Genomic DNA, 27,744 nt, shown 5'->3' on the forward strand with positions numbered 1-27,744 from the left:
AAAATATTGAGAAGAAGAACCTAGAAAAAATTTCAGACAGAAAGACTAACAGACACAGAGAACAAACAATAAAGAGATCAAGTGAGACTTTGGGAGGGAGACAATGAGTCACAGATGCAGGGGAAAGAGAAAGACATGGGAGGGGAGAAAGAAGGAAAGAGAACTGGGGGGACGGGGGGGGGGGGAGAGACAGAGACCAAGAGAGGGGAACAGAGAGAGGAGAGAGAGATGGGGAAGAGAGACACAGGAAAAGACAGGCAGAGATGGGGAGAAAGAGACAGAAACAGGAAGGGAAGGAGAGAAAGATAGGGGAAGGACAGAGATAGGTCTAAGGAGAGAAAAAGAGAGATGGGGGAGAAAAAGAAAGAGACATGAGGAAAGACAGAAATTGAGACAGTTATGTTACAAAGTCTGGGGAAAACAAGTTCTATACGAGTGGCAAAATAGTGGTGGTTTGCTATAAGGTTCATCTATGAATAATATTTACAGCAGGGTCAGTAGACTGTAAGCACTGAATCTTATTTAAACAAATGGCATTATTGTATGGAAAGGACAAGAGGAGGGTAGCATGTATGAGTGAATGTATGTGTGTGCATGCTTTGGAGGGATGCGGAGTTTAAAAAAAAAGCTAATTCTCCTATTTCTCAGTAAGAAGTCAATTAAAACTGAACAATCATGACAACAGTAAAAGTATTGTTTGTTATGTAAAAGCTGAAATAGCTAAAAGTGGCAGCAACAATTAGCAGTGGAGAGCAGCAGGGCCCTATAAGCCTGTGGAAGTACTTGACTTTTTAAACTATGTACATATACATTTTTGATATAAATTTTAAAAATCCCCACTAAGATTGCTACAGGTGATCAACTTGACAAAATACATTAAAACATTAGCTCTATTTTGACTCTCTAGAGCCTATAACTATCCTCTTACAAGTTCTTTTACAGAAAATCCACCAAACAACAAAATAAACTGAGATGATTCTTCAAAGTGTAAAAAGGACTTGGGCGACTGCACCATTTGATGCCATAAATCATCACTTCAAAAGGTAATGGAAATAACATAAGTGGTAATTTACAACCTATCCCTCTTCCAAGTATCAACCGTTAGAGGAACATTTTACAAAATGCTCGCAATCTTCCTTTTATCTGCTAGAACTAAGAGGAGTTCATTCTGACCAGATCTCACATCAAATCACCTTATAGCAAATTGAAAGGAAGGAATCAGGCTTCTTAAAAATTCATTCATTCTATCATTTTTTTTTTCCCATCTGTGACTTATTATAACCTCAAGACTCCTGCAGTACCACCCCATCACAAAAGGCATGTGCTTGGCAACCTGGACTCACCCTGTTAAACACTGGCAGCATCATGTACAGTTTCTCTTCTTGTTCCTTCTGAGTCATGTGCCGGGGAGGATGGCACAACTCCGTGAAGAGTCGGCGGAGGTGCATCAGTCCTAAGGCGTTGTCTTGCGGGCTGCACTCCTCCTGCCTCGGCCGCCCCATGATCCTCTTCACCATATTCATCTTGGCTGGTTGGTGATAAACACTTCTAATTCTGTAGGAAGATGTTCATACGGTCAAAATGTCATTGTCTTGACCAGGTCAAGCATGCATGGAGCTCATTAAAAGCCAGAAAAACAAAAAAATTCTGCCTAAAATATTTTTTCTACTTTTTTGAACAGAAAAGGTAGAGAGGCAAAGCTAATTTTGATAAATCTCCCTAAATGACAAGTTACAAATTATGCCACTCAGTGTTCCTTACCGGCTTTGCCACAATTTGTATAAAATGTAAAACATTAAATGTAAAAAATTAATTGTTGCTGGACGAGCAACAAACATTTCCAAGTTAGTCATAACAAAGTTCAACAAATAAAGGGATCATAAATCTTATAATTAATATGTTGCTTAATAGTTGACTATATGGAAAAAGAATAAAAGAACAGAAAATTCATCCTCACTTCAAAACATCCAAACAAGTGAAAAAAACAAAAATCCCCACAAAGTTTTCTGTTTTTAATTATTTAACTTTTTTTGTAGATGAAGGATTACACTTGGGATAGTCCTCATTGAAGACTTGTAGTTTGAAAAGTGCAAATTAAATGAAATGATACCCTCAAATATATTATAAATCATAAGAAAAAAGTGAAAATTGTCATATAACTTAAGACTGTTTTTTCAAACTACAGTTTGAAACCCTTTGGCAGGTCATGTTAATTCATTTAATAGATCATGACAAGCAATTAAAAAAAGAAGTAAAATATAATATTGTAAATCAACTATACCTCAATAAAAATATTTTTAATGAAATAGAAGATATTGGAATACATGTAGTAAGGGTAATTATTATTTCATGAAACTTACTTTAGGTAAGGGTGTATTCATGTGTATTGAATCACAATGTAAAATGTATGTATCCCTGGCTAGAACTGCAGTTAAGAAATAAGTAAACCAATCACTGGGTTAGAACATACACCAGAATCAATAACGCTAAGCTTTCAGAAAGCATCATCAGCCCTTTTCAACCACCATGAACTGTGCCTGCCAGCAATTAGCTAATTTCAGACACAAAAACAGGATATCTTACAAAAAGAACCAGGAAGGCTGGGAGGACACTGTGGATATACTGAACTTGAGTAAAAGGCAATTTTGCTTTCTAACCTGTAGAAAAGCAGGAATAATCTGAAGATTAATTTTTAATTTTGCCACATAAGCCAGCATGGCATTTCTTAAGAAATGAGAGACCACTGCAAAGCTAGACGTTTATTTACTAAACATCTATTGATTTTTTTAAACAATTAAGAAGAACTAGCATCTTAAATATGCTTGCCCTTGAGAATTTTGAGTGGATTCCGTGTTTGCCTGCGGGCGCATGTTTATGCATTCTAGCTTGACTACAACAGGAGGCCACCTGCGACTCATCACAGGTGAGAAGCAGGAAAACACCCTGCCAAAGGCTGGTCTGCGCCAAGGGACCTCTGTGCCAAGGGACCTCTGTGCAAAGAGCACTCAATACTGCTAAGATGTCCAGTAGTGGGGAAGAGTGCTCAGACCACAGGCACAGGGCCAAGGAGACCCTCTGAACTACAAAATGACAAGTGAAAGTCCGGTTCAAACTTGTTCAACATATTTCATTCTCGGAAAAATGTGTTAAGTTCCCCAAGTACAAATTATAAAGATTTCAACAAATACATTCAAACAGCCTACTATATGCTGGTATTTTTCGTCCTGGAAACCCCCAGAACAAATATAAAATTTGAAGTTAACTATAAACCTTGCATAAATTAGCTAACACTTTAGATTATACATAGATCTGCTCTTTTTCCTTAACCCGTAGCTTCAGTTCATAATCTAAAGCGTGTGGATAGGATTTACAGGATTCATGATCCCCTAACACTTCAAAAAACATTTTAAAGAGATCTCCAGCTTTCAAAGGTGTCTATGTCATTAAAAAGCCAAGCATCAATCCTTATTTATAGAGCGTCAAAGCACTTTCAGACCATTCCCTTTGGTCCTCATTCCAACTTAAGCAAGGGGACTGAGGAGGGGATTAATTCTACCTTTTTGTGAGGCCTCAAGACAAGAACAATTCGCTCAAAATCTCACAATGAAAAAGAACTGAATGAGAATCCAGGACTCCCACCTACTGGTTCAGCCCTTCCTGCTTACTTATATTCATGTGCCTATTTTAAATTACAAAATTTTTGGCAACTGTGACTCTAGAATATTTATTTGGCTAGCATCAAGTTGCAGTTAGAATGCAAAAGAAATCTGTTTGACTTTTCTGAAGGTACACTAATCAATTATCAGTAAACACACACACATAATCACACAAAGACATTCGCTAGATGTAAATCAAGCTATCGTACCACCATTATTTTATATTTGTCAGATACAAAGGGATATATGGGGTTCGCCAAAAAGTTCGTTCGGGTTTTTCTGTAAGACGGTATGGAAAAACCTGAACGAACTTTTTGGCCAACCCAATATATCAATCAGCTAAATGGATTTACTGGTATTTCTCGATTACTCAGATAATCCCAGTAATGGGTAAAAAAATTCAGATTCCTCCTTTTCTCCTAATTTACCAAGAAACACTTAAGCATATCAGATTGCTGACTCATTGCTTTGTCTGCACTTCAATGTCTGTAACTTAAAGTATAATTCAGACCAAGAACTATCATGTTTAAAGTACCCTTCAGCAGTGAAAGAGCAGAGAAGAATGGGTACTTCTTGGTGAAATCTGTACCAACACGTCCATATAAGATAGGTAACTTCAGGTGAAAGGCTCTTAATTCCCTTGAATCTTGGGTTTTTCTCACCCATAAAATCTTTCCTCATAGGCTTTTTGTAATGCATACATAAAATAACATCATTTCTATAAAGTGCCAAACACATTAATTATGTTCAACAGTTTCTATACTTCTTCCTTCAGCTTGATCATGAAACATTTAATTTCTTTTCGTTTACATTTTTCGTTATTTAAGCAAGTAAGGCAAAGGAAAGAGTGTGGGCCCTTACAGTACTATGTTTTAGAGACTTACAAAACGATAAATAAAAAATTAAGGGAAAATTTATTTCTTACATGCTCAATAAGAGGTTTCTAAAGCAATACAGAAGAGACAGGCAAAATTTAATAATACTGAGGACAAATCATAGAAGGATTATTTTGGGGGGTAATGTTATCAGGGATTTTCAAAATATTTACAACGATTATTGTGCATAAGAACTAGTTTTCTAATGCAAACTCTATTTTGTTTCACAAGAGAAAAGTGTTTGTACTGCCAACAGGGGATTCTTTAAATAGCAATGAGATAATTATTGCAATGAGCCCAGACAGTTCTTATTCTAATCTCTTGTCTTAAAGCTTAAAAATCCTCTGGAAATGCCTGAAAAACTGTTTAAGTCCTTTAAACAGTCTGCCATTATTTAAATTATAGAACAATACCCTAAATTTGTAAAAATATATTTGCCAAGTAACTAATGGCCTTTGAGTAGCTCAGCTAAAAACTCAAAATAGCTTTTCTAAGTAACTCCTTAATTCCACGAGAAGAAATAAATAGCTCACAGGACTCAGGGAAAATCTTACAGTTTCATCAAATAATTATACATAATTCCTCAGGTTTTTAATTTTTTCTTAAACTTTCTGGGGAAAAAGATCCTATTTATTTTCTTACATTGTGAAGAGCAAAGGTAAAACTTCTTACACTTTTTTTTTTTTTTTTTTTTTTTTTTTTTTTTGCGGTACACGGGCCTCTCACTGTTGTGGCCTCTCCCGTTGCGGAGCACAGGCTCTGGACGCGCAGGCTCAGTGGCCATGGCTCACGGGCCCAGCCGCTCCACGGCATGTGGGATCTTCCCGGACCGGGGCACTCCCGGACCGGGGCACGAACCCGTGTCCCCTGCATCGGCAGGCGTACTCTCAACCACTGCGCCACCAGGGAAGCCCTTCTTACACTTTTGAAGAATGAAAGCAGAACTCTGAGAGGCTCCCAAAAAACTGTGTATATAACCCAGCAATCTAACCCATACATTGAAAAAGAACTACTAATACAGTCCTGAATTAGAATTTAAAATTTCTACCTGCTGAAACATTGTTTTTGCCTTTCAAGAACAGTCATATCAGATTTTAGCCCCACCTATGAGATATGACAAGATCAGCCATCTCATTTCTATGGTAAAATACAATTACTTAAGACCTATTCCCAACATCCTTCACCCTTCTGACCCCATCGGTGAGCTCATCATCCTACACATATACTGAACTGGACAATTTCTCAAAACATCTTTTTCATTGTGCTTAATTTTCTCTCCTCACAGATGAAAGGATATTGCTTCCATTTAAGGACACTTCATTTAGATATGATTTCCAATCATGGGTAGCCACTACTGACATCTCTCTGACACCTTTCTCAAACCCCTCCTTCTAGGGCCCTTGCTGCTGTTTTGGGAGCCCCAAAGGCACATTTACCCCAATAGTTACATGACAGTTATTTGATATGATTAAAATAGTACAATTAAATTATATTACGGGATAAACTTTTGTAGGCTGACCAGAAATTCTCCAGCATTCTCTGAAAGTGTATCTTTATAAGAAAATGTGTTCAAAATTTTGTATGAAAGACCTGTAAAAGAATTTTTGCAGCATGATGCTTCTGTTGTGACTGATTTCTACTGACACATTTTGCATTATACCTGTATCTCCACTAACCTCTAGCTCAAGTCATTCAGCTCTGTGAATGTATCAGTATCCTCAGTGGATGGATGGCACAGAGCAGGGAGACTAACCTCAGGAGTGAAGTGCATATAAGTAGGCCTAGAACTTTCAGGGCCATATCCTAGACCTATCAGCACTAGGAATTTCTCTATTTCTGAAATTTCAAGTTTTGAAATCTTACTCTGAGATCTTAATTTTCAATCCACCTGCCTTTCCCACTTCCTAAATCTGTGGTCTTCACTGGAATCGCTTATTCCTCTCAACTTTTCCCAGTTCTACTCCTCAGATGATGTTCAATCTCTTCAAGACATTAACAACTGTACCTTCAGTTCTCCTGTACTCCTGCCTATACATATTTCCAACTAGTACCCATGCCTGGATGAATTCAACCACACAATTTCTCCACGTCTAATTTTGGGTTGCTGGATACTGTGGAGAAAATTCTACAATTCTGCAGACCTCTTACAACATAAAGTTCGATTTTTCTAAAATTATTATTTTCATAAATAAAAATAATTCCAAATGGATTAAAGATCTAAATGTAAACAAACAGTAAAACATTGGAAGCAAATATAAAAGGAAATACTTATAATTTAGGGTAAATTCTTCTTAAAAGGAAAAAAAGACAGATTTATAGCTGAAAATACCACAAAGTTAAAAGACAAGCAACAAAAAACACAAAAATAATAGGCAACCTTATAACAAAGCATTAATAACGAGATTATCCATGGAACTCTTAAAATCAACAACACGATAACAAAATAAAAATTTAATAGAAATAGACTATCCCCCGTAAAAATACTATACACATGAAATGCAACACAATGCACATATAAAAAGGCACTTAAAAATCTCTAATAATCAGAGAAATGCAAATAAAAACAAGTACAACTATTTGCTCAGTTTGGCAAAAAATTGATAGGATTTACAAAATATATACATAGTAATAATAGAAAAAATTGAAATGTACACACCTTGTTGAATTAGCAGCCTTTTTAAGGGCAATCTCATAGTATCAACATACCTACTCTTTCATCTAGTGATACCTCTTCCAGGAAGCTGTCCTAGAGCAATACTCATAGTACAAGACAGTTTACTGCATTATATATTATAATTGTTTACAATAACAAAAAATCAGAAATAGCCTAGTCCTTTAATAGATGAATAGGCAACTCATGGTACACCTGTATTATGGAATAGTACAATTCTTAAAAGTTAGGAGGAAAAGAAAAGTTAAATTTTTAAAAATCAGGATTTCAGCACCAAAATGTAAGGAGATTAGAAGTCATCACTCCTGTACTTACACAAGAAACAGCTGAATAAACTGGAAACCAAGGATTTTTCTGGAACCCTCAGGGAACTGAGGTTGCAGGGCAAACTAATCCCTGAAATCTGGAGAGACAAGCAAATCCAGAAATTCAGATGAAATATGCTTATCTATTAACAGTAGACTAGCATGAGAGGGAGAAACTCCTGGGGGCCACAGCCTTCAGGCTCTCACCACAACTTTCCTGGGTTGCACTTCTAGAAACCCCACCAGATTCTTTCTCACAGAGATGTGGGAAAGACACCCTCCTCCTGGCTCTGGCAAGAGGGAAGGGAAGCACAATCACTTTGAAATGTTCCCAGAGGATATACTCTATAACAAAGGCTGACTTTCCAGAGTAAAAGACTATCTTAGCCTTGTCTCACCTGAGGGAAGGGCATCTCTCCCACCCCACCTCTTCCTCCCCCACTCCCCACCAACCTTCCAGTCTCACCTATGGGGGCTGAGGGAAGAAACAGCCCTGGAGAAATACTTGTGAAGGTCACAGCCCAAGAGTTACAGGCCCACTAAAACAATGAGATTTAATCACAGGGTTATAAAACAGTTCCCCTCTTCCACACTACAACCACCAACTGTGCTCTAAGAAAGAATCAAAAGGAAAAGCAAGAAATCAAAAGCACTGTAACAATTATGAAGAATGCTTTGATGAGCTCAGTAGTAGACTGGATATGGCCAAGGAAAGGATCAGTGAGCCCGAAGATAAATCAGCTTCCAGAAGGAGAAGAGAAAAGGGAGGAGTGGCATATTTGAAGTAATAATGTCTAAGTACCTTGCAAAATTAACCAAACCACCGATACAGAAAGCTCAGAGAATATCAAGATTAAATTCCTAAAAGAGTACATTTAAGCATATCATATTCAAACTATAGAAGGTCAAAGATAAGGAGAGACTCTTGAAAGGGACTGGGGTGAGGGGGTGGGAGGAGGAGGAAAACCTTACCTATAAAAGGACAAGGACGAATATTATAGTGGACTTCTCATCCAAAACGTTCAAGCAAGAGAATGAAAGGAAATATTGAATATTTAAAATGTTGGAAGAAAAATCCGCCAGCCTAGAATTCTATATCCAATGAAATTATCCTTCAAAAGTGAAGGAAGAAGGACCTCCCTGGTGGTCCAGTGGTAAAAAAAATCTGCCTTACAATGCAGGGGACGCGGGTTCGACCCCTTGTCGGGGAACTGGGATCCCACGTGCCACGGGGCAACCTCAGCCCACACGCCACAACTATTGAGCTCACGCGCCACAACTATTGAGCTCACGCACCTCAACTAGTGAGCCCACATGCCCTGGAGCCTGCGTGCCACAACTAGAGAGAAGGCTGTGTGCCCCAACGAAAGATCCCGCATGCCTCAACAAAGATCTCACGTGCCACAACTAAGACTTGATGCAGCCTAAAATAAATAAATAAATAATACATAAATCTTAAAAAAAAAAAAAAAGGTGAAGAAAGAATAAAGAATTTCTCAGACACTCAAAAAATGTGAAAGTATTGTGAGGTGACATGCCATACCAGAAACATTAATAGCTGTTTGGGGAGAAAAAAATGATATAGGTCAGAAAATTGTACAGGCATACTGTGTTTTATTACGCTTCACAAATTGAGGTTTGTTTTTTCTTTGTTTTGTTTTGTTTTTACCAATTGAAGGTTTGTGGCAACCCTGTGTTGTTAGATGATGGTCTTTTAGGAGTATTTTTAAATTAAGGTATGTATACTTTTTTAGACAGAATGTTATTGCACACTCAATATACTACAGTATAGTGTAAACATAAATATTATATGCATTGGGGAACCAAAAAATTGGTGGGACTTGCTTTATTGAGGTGGTCTGGAATATCTCCAGGGTATGTCTCTATCTACATAATAAAGAGAAGGGTGTCAGAGAAGGAATAAATGAAGGTAAAATAAAATTGTTTTATTATCCTTAACTGATCTAAAAGATTGTTTTTAAAGTAATAATAGTGATAATGCATTGGGTGCTTAAAGTTTCTGAATTAGTAAGATGAATAACAGCAATGTCATAAGGAACTGGGAATACTTTTATAAGATACCCATACTATACCTCAGTAATAAAGTGTTATTTGAAGGTAGATGAATATTAGTAAAAAAAAATGTTCACTCTAGGGCAACCACTAAATTTTTTTTAAAAAATTTTAATTGATACACAGAGAGAGGAGATAAAAGGAAAACATGTAAAATGCTCAGCAGTTAAAACCAGAGAAGACAGAAGGGGAGTAGGAAGAACCAAATAACAAATGCAACAAATACGAAAGTTTTAAACAAGACAGATATTAATCCAACTATATCAAAACTCACTTTAAATGTGACTGGACTAAATGCACCAATTAAAAGACAGAAGGTCAGAGTGAATTAAAAAACACATCTCAACTATATAGTGTCTATAAGAAAGCCGCTTTAAATATAAATAATCAGATAGACTGAAAGTAAAGAGATGGAGAAAGGTAAACCATGCTAACTCCAGTCAAAAGAAAGCTGGAGTAACTATATTAATTTTAGACAACAGTCTTTACAACAAGGAAAACTATCGGGGATAGTTAGAGGTATTACATACTGACAAAAGGGTCAATTCTCTAAGAAGACTTAACAATCCTTAACATGTATAAGCCTACATGAAAATCCCACATGTGGCAAGCACTGATAGAACTGAAGGAAGAAAAAAACAAATCCACTTTGCAGTTGGGGACTTCAACAGCCCTCATACAATAACTGATAGATCAAGTGTGCAGGAAATCAATACAGTTTACTGAACAGTACTATCAACCAACTAGAACTATAGTTGATATTTTCAGAACACTCCATCCAACAACAGCAGAACTCACATTCTTCTCAAACTCACATGGAACATTCACCAAGACAGATCACAGGGACTTCCCTGGTGGCATGGTGGTTAAGATTCTGCCTGCCAATGCAGGGTACACGGGTTCCATCCCTGGTCCGGGAAGATCCCACATGCAGTGGAGCAACTAAGCCCGTGTGCCACAACTACGGAGCCTGCGCTCTAGAGCCCATGAGCCACAACTACTAAAGCCCACATGCCTAAAGCCCGTGCTCCGCGACAAGAGAAGCCACCCACCGCAATGAGAAGCCCATGCACCGCAATGAAGAGTAATCCCCACTCGCCGCAACTAGAGAAAGCCTGAGCACAGCAATGAAGACCCAACGCAGCCAAAAATAAATTTAAAAAAAGACAGATCACATACTGAGCTGTAAACACACCTTAACAAATTCAAAAGAATAGAAATCATACCAAATATGCTATCAGATTACAGTGGAATTAAACAGAAAATCAGTAACAAGAGACAGCTGGAAGACCCCCAAATATTTGGAAATTAAACAACATGCATCTAAATAACATGAGACAAAGAAGTGTCAAAAGAAATTTTTAAACATTTTAAACTGCATAAAAATATAACTTATCAAAATGCATAAAATGCAGTGAAAGCTGTTCTTAGAGGAAAATTTGTAGCACTAAAAACATATACTACAAAAGATATAAAAAATAGCCTAACCTTCCACCTTAGGAAACTAGAAAAATATGAGCAATTTAAGCTTAAAGGAAGCAAAAGAACAGACATAAATGAGGGCAACAAATCAATGAAATTGAAAACGAGCAAAACAGAGAAAATCAAAAAAACCAAAGCCTGGTTCTTTGAAACGATGGATAAAATTAGTCTCAGTCTCACTACCATATGACCGGTGCCCCTGTCTTGAGTGCATCTTCCCTACAGCTCCTCAGTTTTCTTCTGAAAAACAAAGCAGATATACCATTTCTCTGATTGAAAACCTCTGCTGATTCCCTATTGCCTAAGAATAAACTGAAGCACCTTAATCTAATATCTAAATTCTTAGTCATTCTGGCCCCATTTATATTTCTAGCCCCCTCTCTCACTAAGCCACCTGCTTTGCTCTAAATTCTGCTCCACTGAAAGTATCTCCCAGCCTTGTTGGTTTCTTTAGCCCTCTGTGTGTTTGTGTATGGTGTTCTCTCTGCCAAGGAAGGCCCCTCTTCCACTTTTCCTAGCAGCTAAGCTCTCAGTCCGCCTTCTCAGAGAAGTCTTTCCCAAACCTCCAGGCAGAATTTGTTGTTTTATCCTACCATGGTACTTTAATAGTCTGGCATAAAATATTCATTAAGAGAGACAGTATAGTATAGTGGTTACAGAGGCTTTGCAACTAATTGCCTGGATTCAAATCCTAGCTGCACCATTTACCAGCTGTGTAACTTCAGCAGGTCAGTCACCATCCTTGTGTATCAGATTCCTCAAGTGTAAGAAGAGAGTAACTATCAGAACCTAGGCCAGAGTGGCAGTGTAGTGTAATTCACCGAATGCGGTACTACACAGAAAACGCTTTAGGGTAATGTTTGGCACTGGTGCTCAGTAAGCGACAGCTATTCTTACTGCTATTCTACTGTAACAAACATATACCAATTACTGGTTATTTACTCCCACTAATTTATCATGTCTTCAGTGGTGGGAAACAAATATTATTTAACTTTGTATCCCTAGTTCATAGTAGGTGGTGGGTAAATAAATGTTAAAAGGCTTACATATGGTCATACACCTACTATATGGTAGCATCATATTTTATGTGCACACATTCTGAATTCCGGATGTGCTACTTTTACTATTCCTCACAAAAAAATTACATATTACACATAAAAATTTTTAAAAGTTATGTCCTAGTTTTCGTCGTATAGAAAGTCTTCACAGTTCATAAACGTCGAAGTTCTTAAACATCTCCAGGAAAAAAGTACATTGACAACCATTTGTTCTTAGTTGAAAAGTTACCAAGTTGCTTAAATAAAGATCATTTCTTTCTGCTTAATTATCAGTATCTCTCATTAAATTACGAATTCCCTAAAAGCAGGCTATGCTCTCCAAATCCTTAACAACTAGCTGAGGATTTAGTACAGAGTAGAAATGAACAGATGAATGTAGCAACAATTCCCATAGCTTTAAGGGAAAGTACAACTTTCAAGGCTCTTCGTTACCTGGCCCCTGGATCTAACCCTCCTCTTTATTCCACCCATGCTTTGTCTCCTGCATGTCTCCCTGATGTGCCTTCACAGTTCTGTGCCTTCATATACCCTTCCTGGGGTGGGAGTGGTAGGCCTTCCCCCTGCAATTCTACATTTAGCTAATTACTAATCACCCTGCAAATCTCAGCTCAACTGTCCCCTCTTCTAGAAAGCATTCCCTAATCTCTCAGTTTAATAAAGATGCTCCCTTCTTTTCCCATACAATCCTGGGCATATTTTTATTATAGCATTTCTCACCTTGTTATGTAACTGTTATTTTGTTTATCTTTTTCCAACACTAGGCAAATAAGATTATGGAAGGCAAAGATCATGTCCTATGCAACTTCTTCCCTCAGTGCCTAACACAGTGCCTGGCAAAAAAGATACAAGCAATACATGATTAACAAATGAGTAAAAAGTGATCAATAAAAGTTTAGACAATGAATGAATGAGAGGCAGCTCAAGCCAAAAATAAGTTAAGGTTAATTTAAAACAGGCCAAAGAGAAAGAATTTTCTCTAAATTCCTTATCTGTTTATTTTAAAACAAAGAAGGCTTAGATGACTACTTTGTTCTTTACGGTTTGTTTAAATTCAGTTTTATTACTTGAAAAAGTAATAAACCATTACCATATGACTGTTTTTATTGGGAGGTGTTAAGTACTCCATAGGAATAAAAGTATTCAGGGAAAACTGGTATAAATTTGGAAAGTACGAACTATGAATGTGAATGCAGGGGCAGAAGCAGAAAAAACAAATCACTATTAATAGTTAGGGTTGGTTGGTAAGCAGAGGATGACAAAACAAAAGGCAATAAGTGGAATCCTCCACAGGGAATTGGTGCATCAACAACAAAGGAATATCAAAAAGAGGTCAGCTCCCCAGTATTGATAACAAATCATCATGGAATGAGCTGGAATATATGCTGCGGTCTGAAAGCAATGAAAGGAAAATGACAAATGCAAAAGATTATGCAGAATTATATTAGTAAAACCTCACAAATAAAAGAAAAAAGTAAAAAATAATGATATCAACAAAAATAATAATGGTAATGAGGGTTTAAAACTGTGAGTTCCTATACTTTTATTTTTATAAAAACATCAACATTTATACATTCAGATAAATTTTGCCCTACCCATTAGTTATCTTAGAAGGTTATATCCACATAATGATGCTGACATGGTTCAAAATACTTTTAAAAATTCCTCTTAAAGATTGCTTTCAAGGCATTTTATAAGCTATATCTAAAACTTAGTGTCATCATGTATCATGTTTTACCAAAAGTGGAATTACCCAGCTTGCTCATTTGCCTTAGTTTCCAAACTTCCCCCAAGTAACTTCTGCCGATTACTAAATATCAAATCCTTTCAAAAGGACTGAAAATTCATCACTAATAATCAAAAGAATGCATTGCAGACTCTGAAGCTGATTATGGGGAAAAAATTCTAAATAGTTTCTGAGCAATGCCATTGTTGAAATTTCTAAAGTGTCTGCTTACTATATGCAAGTTGCTGTGGGAGTACCAACTCCAGTTTTTAACCACCTCCATGGTGTGGCTTTATTTTTTCTAAAATTCCAAACAGATCAGTATATAACTTTCCTTAAAAATGACACAATCGAGGGCTTCCCTGGTGGCGCAGTCATTAAGAATCCACCTGCCAATGCAGGGACACGGGTTTGTGCCCTAGTCTGGGAAGATCTCACATGCCACGGAGCAACTAAGCCCGTGCGCCACAACTACTGAGCCTGCGCTCTAGAGCCCGCGAGCCACAAGTACTATGCCCGTGCGCCACAACTACTGAAGCCCGCATGCCTAGAGCCCGTGCTCCGCAGCAAGAGAAGCCACCACGATGACAAGCCCGCGCACCGCAAGGGGTGAGTAGCCTCCACTCGCTGCAACTAGAGAAAGCCCGCGCACAGCAACGAAGACCCAACGCAGCCAAAAATAAATAAATTTATTAAAAAAGAAAAAAGACACAATCGCCTACAATGAGGTAGAGTCAAAACCCTTTGCAAGGTATAAAAGGCTCCTCAAAATCTGTTGTCCATCTAATTTTGAAGCTCTATCTTCTGCAATATCCCTCCTCTCAGCTTTGGCTCACACCACATCACCTAAGTTCTGTTCCCTGAACAGGCCATGCAATTTCAAACCCTTGTTGCTTTTCCCACATGGTCTTTCCTCTTCTGGAAATGGCCTACTCAGATTTTTTTACTGCCTGGCAATCTATCATGAATAGTTCAGGACCTTATTTAATTCCAAAACAATTTAAACCTAACTCTGTAGTAGCAACTTGATCACTGATTCAAAGAAATATTTATCAAGGCACTCCCCATCCCACCTGCATCTCTCTCTCGGCTCCAGCCACGTAGCTCTGCTTTCAGTAGCTTATATTCACCATGTCCTTGCCACCAAAGCAATTAAGACATTAATTTGAAAAGCAAAACTTTTAAAATATTTAGAAGAAAATGTTGGAAAATATCTTTATAATCTCAGGGTAAGGAAGAATGTCTTAAAAAAAAAGAACTACACACACACAACCTTATCAAAACTAAAAACTTCTGTACATGAAAAATTAACAGAAAACACAAGCCACAAATTGGGAATGAAATATTTGCAATATCTATAAATAACAAAAAAGCATTAGATCCAAAATATGTAAAGAACAGCTACAAATCAATGAGAGAAAGGCAAACCATCCAATACAATAATGGACAAAAGACAAGCATTTCACAAAGAAAGGAAAATGAATGACCAGAAATATATCAAAGGCTGCATAACCTCATCAGTAAATAAAGGAAATGGAAATCAATACACAATTTTCTGTCTGCTCTTTGCTCCTTGTTGTACGGATGTTTGTTCATTTACCCTGTGTGTATGTCTGATGCACCCCAAATCCACAAATACTCATTCTCATCCCCTAGAAAAACATGCACTTAATATCCACATCAAGCCTCTCCACAAGGGTTATGCTAACAGTCAACAGCCAATAACCTAGTCTGACCCCGTATAAGGGTATTTCTCAACCTACCCCAGGTACAGTAAAAACATCCTAGGATTTATGGAGGGTATTTCCAGTGAACAGAAAGCTTTTCCATCATTCCTTGAAAATGAACCTAGTGTGAGGTCAGTGACGTGTGTTTTTTATAATCAACTTTTTGGTATTTGCCACAGTACCTGAAACACTTTAGATAATTAATAAATGTATTATGGATGGCTGGGTGAATAGTTGGATGGATGGAGTGAGGCAGGAAATCTTCCTACTGACACCTTATTTGTTAACTTTTCCAGAAACTCCTCTATCATAATTATTTTAAATACTCTTTATTCACTTAATAGAGGTATATGAATGAAAACAATTAGGAAACTTATGGAATCTTTAAAGAACATACTTTAAAATATCAAAGGTGGTACTGATATAAATCTTAAGGACAAAAAAATTATGTGTTACCAGATATAACCCTTTGCTAATCAGTGTTATTGCTTCCTTATAATTTTGGCATTAGATCTTCTACAAATGAAACACAAAAATGTCTCATGGCTAAGGGGTACAGGTGCATTCTCACTAAAGGGGTTGAAGGATGGGGGTTGAAGACTGAAGAGGCTGAAAAGAAAGGAGGGGAGAAAAGAATAAGAAAGCTATGTTTCTCTATTCTTCCACCGGAGCAAAACATAAGAATGATTACCACAAATAGCCATGTCCCAATTATATCATTTCAGTGTTGTTCACATGTAGCCTATTTTTAAAAATGCCTTTGGGGAAGAATAAGAGGAAAAATGCTATTCTTATCAGTTTGTTATTTAATAGATTTTATAAATCCATCTGAAATATTAACAATAATATTTAAAATATACTGTCTCTTATTCTTGGGAAGTAAGTTACTAAAGTGAATAATCTTGCATAGTACAACCCAGTTTACCATATTTTTCTTATAGTAGTCTCATCCTCCTCTTAGAAGGAATGCCATGTAATAAAATACATAAAATACTACCTTGAATGAACTGACCCCCTGACACTGGGGAGATGGCTATTTCCTAGGTTTGTTTATTTATTTTAAACATTCTATAATAAAGCCAAACTCTCATTATTTGGGGGAACAATTTTAAAAAGCCCTGATTTTTCTTTCAGGACTGAAGGATCAAGCACACTAGCTATTCTTCTCATTCTGCTCCTTTTATATTTCACAATTAACATCTCAACTAGAGCTGAGGCACAAGGGTAAAGACCTTACAACTAAAATCTCCTAGTTTTGATATTTGCTAGCAGGTTTAGCACTGGAGGTTAAAATTAAATACATCACCTAGTTATCTTATCTCAAATGTCTGGGCTTTTGAATCCAAAAGCCTAAACAGAAGAGTTGCTTAAACAGAAAATATAAGCTATAAGAAATAAAATTTTCAATAAATAAAGGGTACAGAGTTTCATGTTTCTAACCACCTTCCACCTACAAAGCACATACAACATTCTAAAAATTACAATTGGTTTTAAGCAAAATTTACTAGGTAGGGAACAGCAGCAGGCAAAGACTTGAGATTCAAGAAAAGATAGATTATTTTTCATATTTATTTTTCTTTTTGAAATTACATTCAGGAAAGTCATCCTGTGGTCAAAACTGAGTCATCCCAAGACATTTTCGTTTATGCATACATTTATGTTCCTAGTAGAACATATATTAATTCATTCAAAAGTACTGAGAGCTACACCAACTTTGATTACTTGAAATATTTGGACTGGTTTTTCAAAGTAACTATTCCTACAATGAAACTTGCTATTATATATCCAGGTTTTAAAAAAACTTCACTTATTTTTAATTTTTGAATGATTAAAAATTTTTTATACCATTTAATATACTCTCGAACTTCAGATAACAACTCATTTAATTTCAAATCGATTGTTCCTAAGAAGCAAAATTTAACACTTTAAACAAAATGAGAAAAAAAGAGACCCATGAAACAATTATATTTAATTATATTTATAAGTGGATTTTGAATTGGAATACAATAATATTTAAAGAAATTGATCAAGAATTTCCAATACATATGTTTCAAGGATCATAACAGTTACTAGTTAGATTGTTAAACATAACATAAATGTCTTTAAGGAAGATAAGAGGTAACAGTGAAACTTGCTGAAACTTCATGAAGCTTGAAAATTAAATCATATAATTTTAAATTTCAAAAGACAGTCCTCTACCAAACCATGGTAATAAAACCAGTGGCTGACTGACATAAGAACAAACAAACCAAAGTACAGATGAGAGAGCTCAGAAACAGATCCTTATATGTATTGGGAACCTAATACATGACAAAGGTCACAGGAAAAGGGTGTGATTGTTATGTAGATGGTATTGGGAAAGTGACAAACTCTTAGAATAAAATATATTAGACTCACACCTACAGCCACACACAAAGGTGGGTAAAACTACAAAGTTAAGAGAAGAAAATATATAAGGATATCTTTATGAATCATGTAAAAATTTCTTAAGCATAAGTTCAGAGCTGCATGTCATAAGCAAAAATAAAATGAATGTGATTACATCAAAATTAAATACTTTGGCTCAGTAAAGAACATTGTGAACCAAGCAAAAAGAGAGATAACACAATGGGAGAAGATATTTGAAATGTCTAAAACTGAAGGGATTATAACTTAGAATTTACAAGGAATTCCCAAATCAACAAGAAAAATATAGCAATCCCAATTTAAAAGGATATGAACAAGCAAAATGGAAGGCTATCAAACGTAACAAGAGATATTTTAATTTACTTGGTAATCAAAGAAATGCAGACTAAAATAAGGAAAGGCCGCTTTATACCTACTAGACTAGCAACAAGCAGAAAGCTGGAAAATGCCCTGTGTTCTTGGAGATGTGGACAGGACCCACATATATGACTGACGGAAAACAGACAGAGGATCTAAAGGGCAGTGTGTATTACTCAGTATTGCATTCTGCTCCTCAGCATACATCTCAAAGAAATTCTTAAGGGTGAGAACTTGTAAATGTATGTATACTGAACTGTTATTTGTGGTGACTGGGGACTTGTAGGCTATTTGGAGGTCCATATCACTGCCCATCACTAACAAACTGAGTAAGTAAAACCGGGTTGATGTACAATCATTCATATTCATTTAAAAGTATATATTTCACATGAATGCATCTTAAAAACATAATGATGAGTGAAAGGAACTAAGAAATAGGATGAAATATATATTACATACCAGTTCTTGAATATTAGATATACATACACACAAAACAAGTATTTTTCAAGAACACATATGAATGAACGACAACACCAAATGCTTCAGAAGGGTTGTGCCTGTCCCTCACTAAATGTGCGGCTCTTTAAAGGAAATAATTAATTACCTTCCAGTACTTTTGAATTTAGTTAAACTAAGCCCAACAAATCACTGTTTTATATAAGAACTATGTATTTATATTAGACAACTAAAATTACTTAAATAACAACTTTTTCATTTCTTGAATGACTCTCAATGAAACCATATTTAAATCAGATACAAGTAGGGTCTTTTTCTAAAGCAATTTCCTCAATATAGCCTTTTTATTCCTCTGACATTAAAAAATTTCCTTTGGGCTTCCCTGGTGGCGCAGTGAGAGTCCGCCTAACGATGCAGGGGACACGGGTTCATGCCCCGGTCCGGGAGGATCCCACATGCCGCGGAGCGGCTGGGCCCATGAGCCATGGCCTCTGGGCCTGCGCGTCCGGAGCCTGTGCTCCGCGACGGGAGAGGCCACAACAGTGAGAGGCCCACGTACCGCAAAAAAAAAAAAATTTCCTTAAAGGAAATTTTATCTGCTCCATAAGCAACAAGAAAAAAAACTGGTATCTGTAGGAATATTTGGCTAAAAGTTTCCTGTTTTTTGTTTTTTTTGTTTTGTTTTAACATTCGTGATTGTTAGAATGGTATAAACAAAATAAAGTCTGGATCGACTCGTCCATCCTCTTGGGGAGGAGGGAATAACTCTCTTGGTTGGCCAGTGATGATAACTTGCCACCTATCATAAGCTATAAGGAAACAGGACCTGACTCAGAGAGGGAAGAGCCAAATCAGTCAACTTCCCTCAGATTCAGAAAGATTTCCACTATCGGAGAAAAAAAGGGGAAATAAAACTGGGTTCTTTATTATGTCAAAATAAATTGTGCAGTTTTTAAAAACAAAATAAATCTGAGCTTCTTCCAATCCTCAGAGAAGCCTACCCATGGTTTTCGTCAACAGGGAATCACACTGGGAATACCAAGATGGTACTGTAGTATTCAGTAACTTAGATATGGCTTTAATAAAAGAAAGCAATTTTCAATTAGTATTTTGGAGTCATTACAACTTTGGCATAATCTGCCATTCTTTCTATGGAATTATGGTTGAGGATGATGACTTCTGCACTATAATATTCTGAATCAAGAGTAAAGAGTAAAATGTCAGCCACTATTGCTCTAGGTGGATCCTTGGGATACAGTGGTGAATACCAAAACAACTAGCAAATGTAACATTTACCATTTGTTATGAAATGACAACTCTTTTAGGATATCTGATTTCATGGAGCTTAGAGTCCATGGTGTGATATAGGTGTTGCATGTTATACCATGGAAGTATAAGACACTAGGAGAAAGAAAGCACAGCAGGGAAACCTAATCTAGCTGCAGAGTAGCCGGGCTGTGGGGAGGAAGAGTATCAGGGAAGATTAAGCACATTTTTTGAAGATTTTCAACAGCAGAAGAAAACAAATAGACTTCACTGCCCATCCACAGGCTATTCTAGACAATCAGGTTTTTGCAGCTTTGTTTTCTGTATGTTAACGCTTCACGCACAAACTTTTCTATACATGATTTGCAATCAGTTTTTCCAAGTGGAAAACACCAGCCGTTCTGCCCTTGAATCATTTTAAGAGTCTACAGGGACAGCATCAGCAATTAGCAGCCAGGGCTGGAGTTAATCCCTAAGGAACTCTTGTTTCCTGCTTCTGTGTCAGTTTTTGTCTAGGAAATACAGAGTTAAGATCCATACCCAAGTACAATGCTAGTTATTTTTACAGAAATGTATTCATTTATTCCCTACCACAAGTGGTACAATGCCGACTTTATTAGATTAAGAAACTGAAGTTCAGAGAGGTGAAAGCAACTTGCCAAAAAATCCAATAACTAGCATTACGTGAAATTTGAATTCAAGACAGGTAAGCTGAAGACCAGTGCTCTTCCTATTAACTGGAAGCTGTCTCTTTGTCTTTATGAAATAATTTTATTTAGGAAAGCAACTGTGATTTTATTTTCTAACTATTCCTAGCAATGATAGTACTATTTGTTCTTCTCTAAAAACATTTGGACAAAATTAACCCAAGTATTTTTGTCCCCAAGAAGTTAACAAAAAAAACACACAAAACCCATGTTTACTCTGTGTATCTCCCACCAAGGGTGTAACCAGACTGGCAACAAGAAATATGATTCATGAGTAATATCTTGGCTGAGAGTTCTTAGTATCTCAACACACATCTGACAGATCAAGGGAATATTATATACACCTAACTATATTTTCTTTTCCTTTGAATTTTCTGTTCTCTCTCTTTTTTTAAATATTTATTTTACTTATTTATTTATTGGCTGCGTCGGGTCTTCATTCCGGCATACAGAATCTCTGTTGCGGAGCGTGGGCTTCTCTCTAGTTGTGCCGCACAGGTTCCAGGTCGCATGGGCTCTGTAGTTGTGGCGTCTGGGCTCCACAGCGTGTGGGCTCTGTAGTTTGCAGCATGCGGGCTCTCTAGTGGAGGTGCGCAGGCTCAGCAGTTGTGGTGCATGGGCTTAGTCGCCCTGTGGCATGTGGGATTTTAGTTCCCCAACCAGGGATGGAACCCACATCCCATGCATCTCGGAAGGATTCTTTACCACTTGGACCACTAGCAAAGTCCCCCCTGTTCTCTTTGGTTCAAGTCTTTCCCATTCCTCACACCATGCACTCAAACACATAGCCCCAAATATAGAACAATATTCAGAAACAGTAAGGAAATAATTTCTTGGCAGAATTCATTGAAGTAAAATTACAAATAAAAATATATTACCAGCCATTAAATGTAACAATGTATTATGTATGTACTTTAACATGTTCTGAGCAATTTTTTCCATTAAAGAAAAATAATATAATAACCTTAGAAAAAATTTACTCCAACATCGACAGAAACTATTCATCTTATTCTTCTATGAATAAAATAATATACTTTTATATTATCCTTATAAAATGATTGCTTTTGATGTAAAGAGAAATTCAGGTTTCATGGAAAATTTTCCCTGCATATTCACTATAAATGTAAATGTCAACTATTTCAGCCTCTACTGTTCCTTACCTTGGTCTTAGGCTAAGCTAAGTGGTGTGGTGGATCCAGCTCATACTAGCTCGTGAAAGCTGATGGCCAAATTTTCAGAAATTGTAGAGAGCCAGTTGTCAAACCTTAATAGCCTGAAACTAGCCATGGGGAGAACATTTATATCAAAGAAATCAACAAACACTAAAAATGGGGGTTCCTTGGGGTCTTTTCCTGAATAGCCGGTTGTTAAACATTTATCAGCACACTACTGTGCTTAGGCCTCACTAGCACTTTAAAAGCTTATATTTTATTTACTTCATTATGCCTCTTCTTTTTCTCTTTAAGCTCTGACTCTGCCCTTCTATTTAATTTTTTTCCAAAGCCTACCGTTGAAAACATTTAGACTTAACCTCAGAGAGTTACAAGATTATGACTAAGGATCTAAATTAAAAATATTGTTTCACCAAAATACTCTCATAGGAAATGTTTCCCTGAATCCTTATCTGATTGACCTGATTTAGCATACTCTGCTACTTTAAAGGCAAAGTCTATTCCTTGTGAGGTTGCTAAGACTAAATTTTTATTCTGATATAAACATTATGCTTGAAGCTTATGCATATGTTCCTCATAAAACATAAATGTATATAGTATCAATACTAAAATTTCTACAGTTTTTTGTCCAAGAAAGTAATAAATTATACAGTGTTGAACATCACAGGCCTTTTGCATTAAGTATGAATCCATATTAAACCAAAAAGAAGAGGATAAAGTCTATTAGTCTTTTACTGAAGAAATGAAGCAAGAGGTTATAACTTCTGTAAAGGCATTGAGAACTGAATTGGGCATAATGTTTACATTATAGAAGCTGTAAAACAAAGAGCAGGGCTTCCACAGACTCATGTGCAAATAGGTTCTTGCTGCCACTTAGGTTCAGCCAATCAAACCCACTTGCCCAAATTCTGAAAGGCAGAAGTGAAGGACTCTGGATGACATTTACATTTTTAAGCTACAGAGATTTCAGTAGTAATTACCCTCCTGTTTGCTGAGAGGCAGGGTGTGACACAATATGGGTCTGCCCACAATAATGTGTGTATTCTAGAGCAGGGGTTAGCAAACTTTTTTTTTAAGGGCTAGATAATATTTTGCCATGTGTTTTCTGTTGCCATCGTAGTGTGAAAGCAACCATAGACAACAGGTAAATTAAAAACTATGGCTGTGTTCTAATAAAACTTTATGTATGGATACTGAAATTTGAATTTCATAAAATTTTTAGGTGCCACAAAACATTCAACCCTTGTGTACTGTTGGTGGGAATGTAAGTTGGTATAGCCACTATGGAAACAGTATGGAGGTTCCTCAAAAAACTTAAAATAAAGCTACCATACAATCCAGCAATTCCATTCCTGGGTATTTATCTGAAGAAAATTAAAACACTAACTAAACGCTAACACTAACTAAACACTAACACCAGCTAACACTAACTAAAGATATATGTACCCCCATGTTCACTGCAGCATTATATACAACAACCAAGATATGGAAACAACCAAAATGTCCACTGACAAATGAAGGGATGAAGAAAATGTGTATATATACACAATGAAATATTATTCAGCCATTAAAAAAAAAGAAGGAAATCTTGCCATTTGTGACAACATGGGTGGGCCTTAAGGGCATATGCTAAGTGAAATAAGTCAGACAGAGAAAGACAAATGCCATATGATCTCACTTATATGTGGAATCTAAAAAAAAAAAACCAAGCTCATGGGTACAGAGAACAGATTGGTGGCTGCCAGAGGTGGGCCGGTGGGGGAGGGAATGGGCAAATGGGTAAAGGGAGTCAAAAGATACAAACTTCCAGTTATAAAATGATTAAGTCATGAGGATGTAATGAACAGCATGGCAACTATAGTTAATAATACTGTATTATGTATTTGAAAGTTGCTAAGAAAGTAAATCTTTAAAGTTCTCATCATAAGAAAAAAAATACAACTCTGCATGGTGATAGATGTTAACTAGACTTTTTGTAATGGTAATATATACAAATACTGAATCATTCTGTAAATTAAAACTAATAAAATGTTGGATGTCAATTATACCTCAATAATAAGTTTTTTTAAACCCTATTATTCTTCTTTTGATTTTTTCAACCATTTAAAAATACAAAGTCATTCTTAACTGGAGGGACACACATATATTGTTGAAGCCAGATTTTGCCTGTTGGCCATAGTTTGCTAACGCCTGCAACTGTATCCTGATCCATAGAGAAAGTAGCAGCTCCCCTGAAGGCCCAGCTCTGTGGTATAGCACTAGGAGATGTTTATAAAAGGTCAACCATGAGCCTAAAATCTGTTTCTTCAGCCCTTTCTATCCCTTCATAAGCCACAAATATCCTGTAATAAGCATCTTTCTGCTTAAACAGGCTAGAATGGATTCTGTTCTCTGCAACTAAATCCTGACTGATTCATACTGCTACTATATATTCTTTAATATCAAGTATCCAGTGTTTCAATGTTCAATTACTTTATAAATGTCATTTTTTATAGTTATTTTATATGAATCAGGATCAAAATAGGGACCAATTATTGCTATTGGGTGATGATGTCCTTTAAGCCTCTCAGTGTGGGATTCCCCAGTTTGTACAGGGTACATACTGCTGCCTACTGGAAGACCTGTGTGTTCATTTATTAAGCAACCATCATGTTCCAGGCAGTGTTCTAGGTCCTCAGAATACAGAGGGGGAATACAGGCATAGTAATAAGTATGTGTCCCTTGGGAGCTCAGATTCTAGTGAAGGAGGGAAAAAAATAAACCAATATATAAGTCTGATGGTAATGGCTACGAAGAAAAACTAAGTAAGCTCTGAAAATAGAACATTCCCGTGTTGCTTGTTTGAGTCTGCACAGTCAAGGAATGCTTTTCTAAGGAGTTAACACCAGAACAGAAACTTGAATGAATGAGAGAGTAATCCATAAGGATTTCTAGGGGAAGAATTTTCCAGGCTAAGGGACAAGCAAAATCAAAGGCTGGATGGAAGAACGTGCTTATTAGCATGGTTGGATAACCGTAATGAAGCCAGTAAGGCTAAAGCAGAGAGAGAGGGGGAAAGTGTTAAGCTGTTGATTGTCTGCACTGTGATTCAGTGTTTACTTCTCTTTAGTCACTTTGAATCAACTGATACCAAGGCAACAGCTCTGTACACTGTCTCCTCCACTCTGCTGTGTCTTCCCACTGTTTTCTGCATAAAAAGTACATCTGTGTCTTTCCTTGCAGCCTCACCAAGCATGCCACTCTGTAGCCCCTATGCCACCTACTTTGGGAGAGCTCTGTGCCACGTTTAAGATGTTTGCACACTTCCTCAATTTGCTCTAAAGTTTACAGGTCTTCTTGCAGTCTGAGGATTGGGATTGTGGCTTTCTACTCATTTCACTAAAGTTAAAAGATTTCTTCCCTAGTCTTCATCCTTTTAGTTATGTCCAGTTAGCATCAGGAAAGAGAACAGAATACAAATGCTTTCACTCATTTATCTTTAAATGGAAATCCTTTATCTTATCTACCATTGATAAATTTAAACATCCATTGAGAGTAGTACATCTATAGATGGGCAGAACTTAAATTTCTCAATTCCAACATTTTCTATTTCAGTCAACAGATGTTCCTATCTGAAAATCTGAGAACTTATAAACCACTGAGATCTATAAACTGATAACTCTTGTTCAAAAAAAATTAGCACAAAATCAATTTTAAATATATACTAAAGTATCTAAATGGAATATAAAATTGTGAACTATAGTAAATTTCTACTATGATACTTATATTCAAGCTAAGAAATGATAAAAGGCAAATAAATGGGTATCAATATCCAAATGAATAGGCAGTGAAAAGAGAATAAGCAAACGTTGAAACAACAGAATATAAGTTAAGAACATAAGCTCCAGTTACGTTAATAAAAGCTTACTTTGGTTTCTGATTTAAATAATCATCAAAATGTCTTGTACTTACCATAAATCGATTTGCATAAAAAGTATTCTTCTGAATCATCTAAAGGTACTTTAAAAATGTCAGCTCTTTTAAACGGGTAAACATCTTCCTCAATCTCAGTTATTCGACTTAATAGACAAATCCTTTCTTCATAAATGCAAAGTTTAGGTTAGCTCTTACTAAGTTATTAAAAACATTGAATTAGTGAGTTCAAGTGATTATAAACAGTACAAAATTTTGTATGTGTTAACTTTTATTTCCTTATTCATTTCTAACACTTTTTACATCCAGGTACTCTGCTAAGTGTTAGTAACAGAAAAATAAACAGACCATGTTCTACCCTCTAGGGTCTCACAGTTAAGTTAAAGATACAGAAGTAATGTGATAACTACTATAACAAACAATAAGTAAACAAGATGCTATGAGAACACAAAGGAAAAAGCATTTGACGATCAACAGAGAAAATGACATTTTAACTTTGTTTTGGAAACTGAATAGGCGTTCATTCAGCTGACAAATAGGCCCGACCTTATTTCTGGCAAACAGACCATATGTATACTGAAGAGAAGGCACAAGACATGCTGCTGTGTCTTTCTAGTATGTTAGCAGAGCTGGAACACAGGGTGAATGTGGGGAAAAGCTGGAGATAAGGTTTGCATAGAATAGGTAGACATGGGCAGATCATAAAAGGCCTTTCATAGTAGGATAACAATAAATGCCCATTAAGCAGGAGAGCAATATATTTCTAAGCATAGTGTGAAGTGTGAGATGAATATTTTAATTATCCCTCAGTGATAAAATCAGTGGCAGTGGAGGTAGGGGTGAGGAGCAATGGTATGGGAAAATGTCACCAATACAGGATTAACAATCTGGGAATGAGATGTCTTTCGGGATCAAACAGAACAGACAAAGAAGAATAAGATTTCTAGCCTGAGGTACTGGAAGAATGGTAGTCATCGACTAAGTAAGGAAACAGAGTAAAGGAATAAGAACTAATAGGAGGGCTTCCCTGGTGGCGCAGTGGTTGAGAGTCCGCCTGCTGATGCAGGGGACACGGGTTCGTGACCTGGTCCGAGAAGATCCCACATGCCGCGGAGCGGCCGGGCCCGTGAGCCAGGGCCGCTGGGCCTGCGCTCCACAACGGGAGAGGCCACAACAGTGAGAGGCCCGCGTACCCACCCACCCCCCCCCCAAAAAAAAAAAAAAAGAACTAATAGGACAGATAAAAATAGAGACAAATTTAGCTATGGTGAAATAAAAGAGCCATGAGAAAATGTAAAGCAAAATAAAAACCCAGGACGTGGACTCAGGAGAGAAAAAAGCAGATATATACCTAAATAACATATCCAAAACAAGAGGTAATATACCAAACAATAAGCAGAGATCTTCAATTTAAATGACTGTGATGTTATTTTCTATTTTACAAATAGAAAAAACTATAAGCATATTTGTAAAACTTTTTTATAAAAAAGCATTTCTATCTATTGAAAAAGATTTTCTGAAACTTAATATATATCTGGGGTTAAAATAAATACTGCAAAGAAGAAGATACAGTAAAAGTAAGTATCCCACCACTGGGCCCTAGTTGGCCTTCCCAGAATCGATTACTGGTTTTCATTTCTTGAATATCTTTGCAAAGCTATGTTACATGTGTATAAGCATAAAGATAGATAGATATTATATGTATGCTTATTTAAATAGCCTATTAAAAATAAACAATATGTGAAGATACATTTGTATTTCCTAAACATGGTATTATATCAAGCAAATTTATAATGACAGCACCAAAAATCTAGTCAATTAAAAAAGGCATTTCTACTCACAAGTAATGTGCAATCTTAATTTGCCAATAAACTTAATGGTAGTAAAGATTAAAAACA

General features: G+C 36.5%; 1 protein-coding gene across 12 annotated transcripts in view; it reads right to left on the minus strand.

Moving 5' to 3' along the window:
* Positions 1–27,744, minus strand: part of WDFY3 (WD repeat and FYVE domain containing 3) — a 259,871-nt gene that overhangs the window by 172,052 nt on the left and 60,075 nt on the right. For 4 of the 12 annotated variants that reach the window (XM_089912209.1, XM_089912208.1, XM_089912210.1 and 1 more), the window contains exons 1-3: positions 7,974–11,492; positions 7,518–7,605; positions 1,344–1,554 (exon numbers count right to left, since the gene is read on the minus strand). In XM_089912209.1, the coding sequence (XP_089768335.1) occupies positions 1,344–1,523 (180 nt within the window). In that variant the 5' untranslated portion in view covers positions 1,524–1,554; positions 7,518–7,605; positions 7,974–11,492. Of the gene's footprint in view, positions 1–1,343; positions 1,555–7,517; positions 7,606–7,973; positions 11,494–12,837; positions 25,403–27,744 lie in introns of those variants that run through there. The other 8 variants (XM_089912207.1, XM_089912206.1, XM_089912205.1 and 5 more) reach the window with 5 other exon arrangements.

The sequence above is a fragment of the Delphinapterus leucas genome, chromosome 5, assembly GCF_059928025.1.
Source record: "Delphinapterus leucas isolate spDelLeu-1000000601 "Yukka" chromosome 5, BTC_Dleu_Yukka2, whole genome shotgun sequence".
NCBI classification, from domain to species: domain Eukaryota; kingdom Metazoa; phylum Chordata; class Mammalia; order Artiodactyla; family Monodontidae; genus Delphinapterus; species Delphinapterus leucas.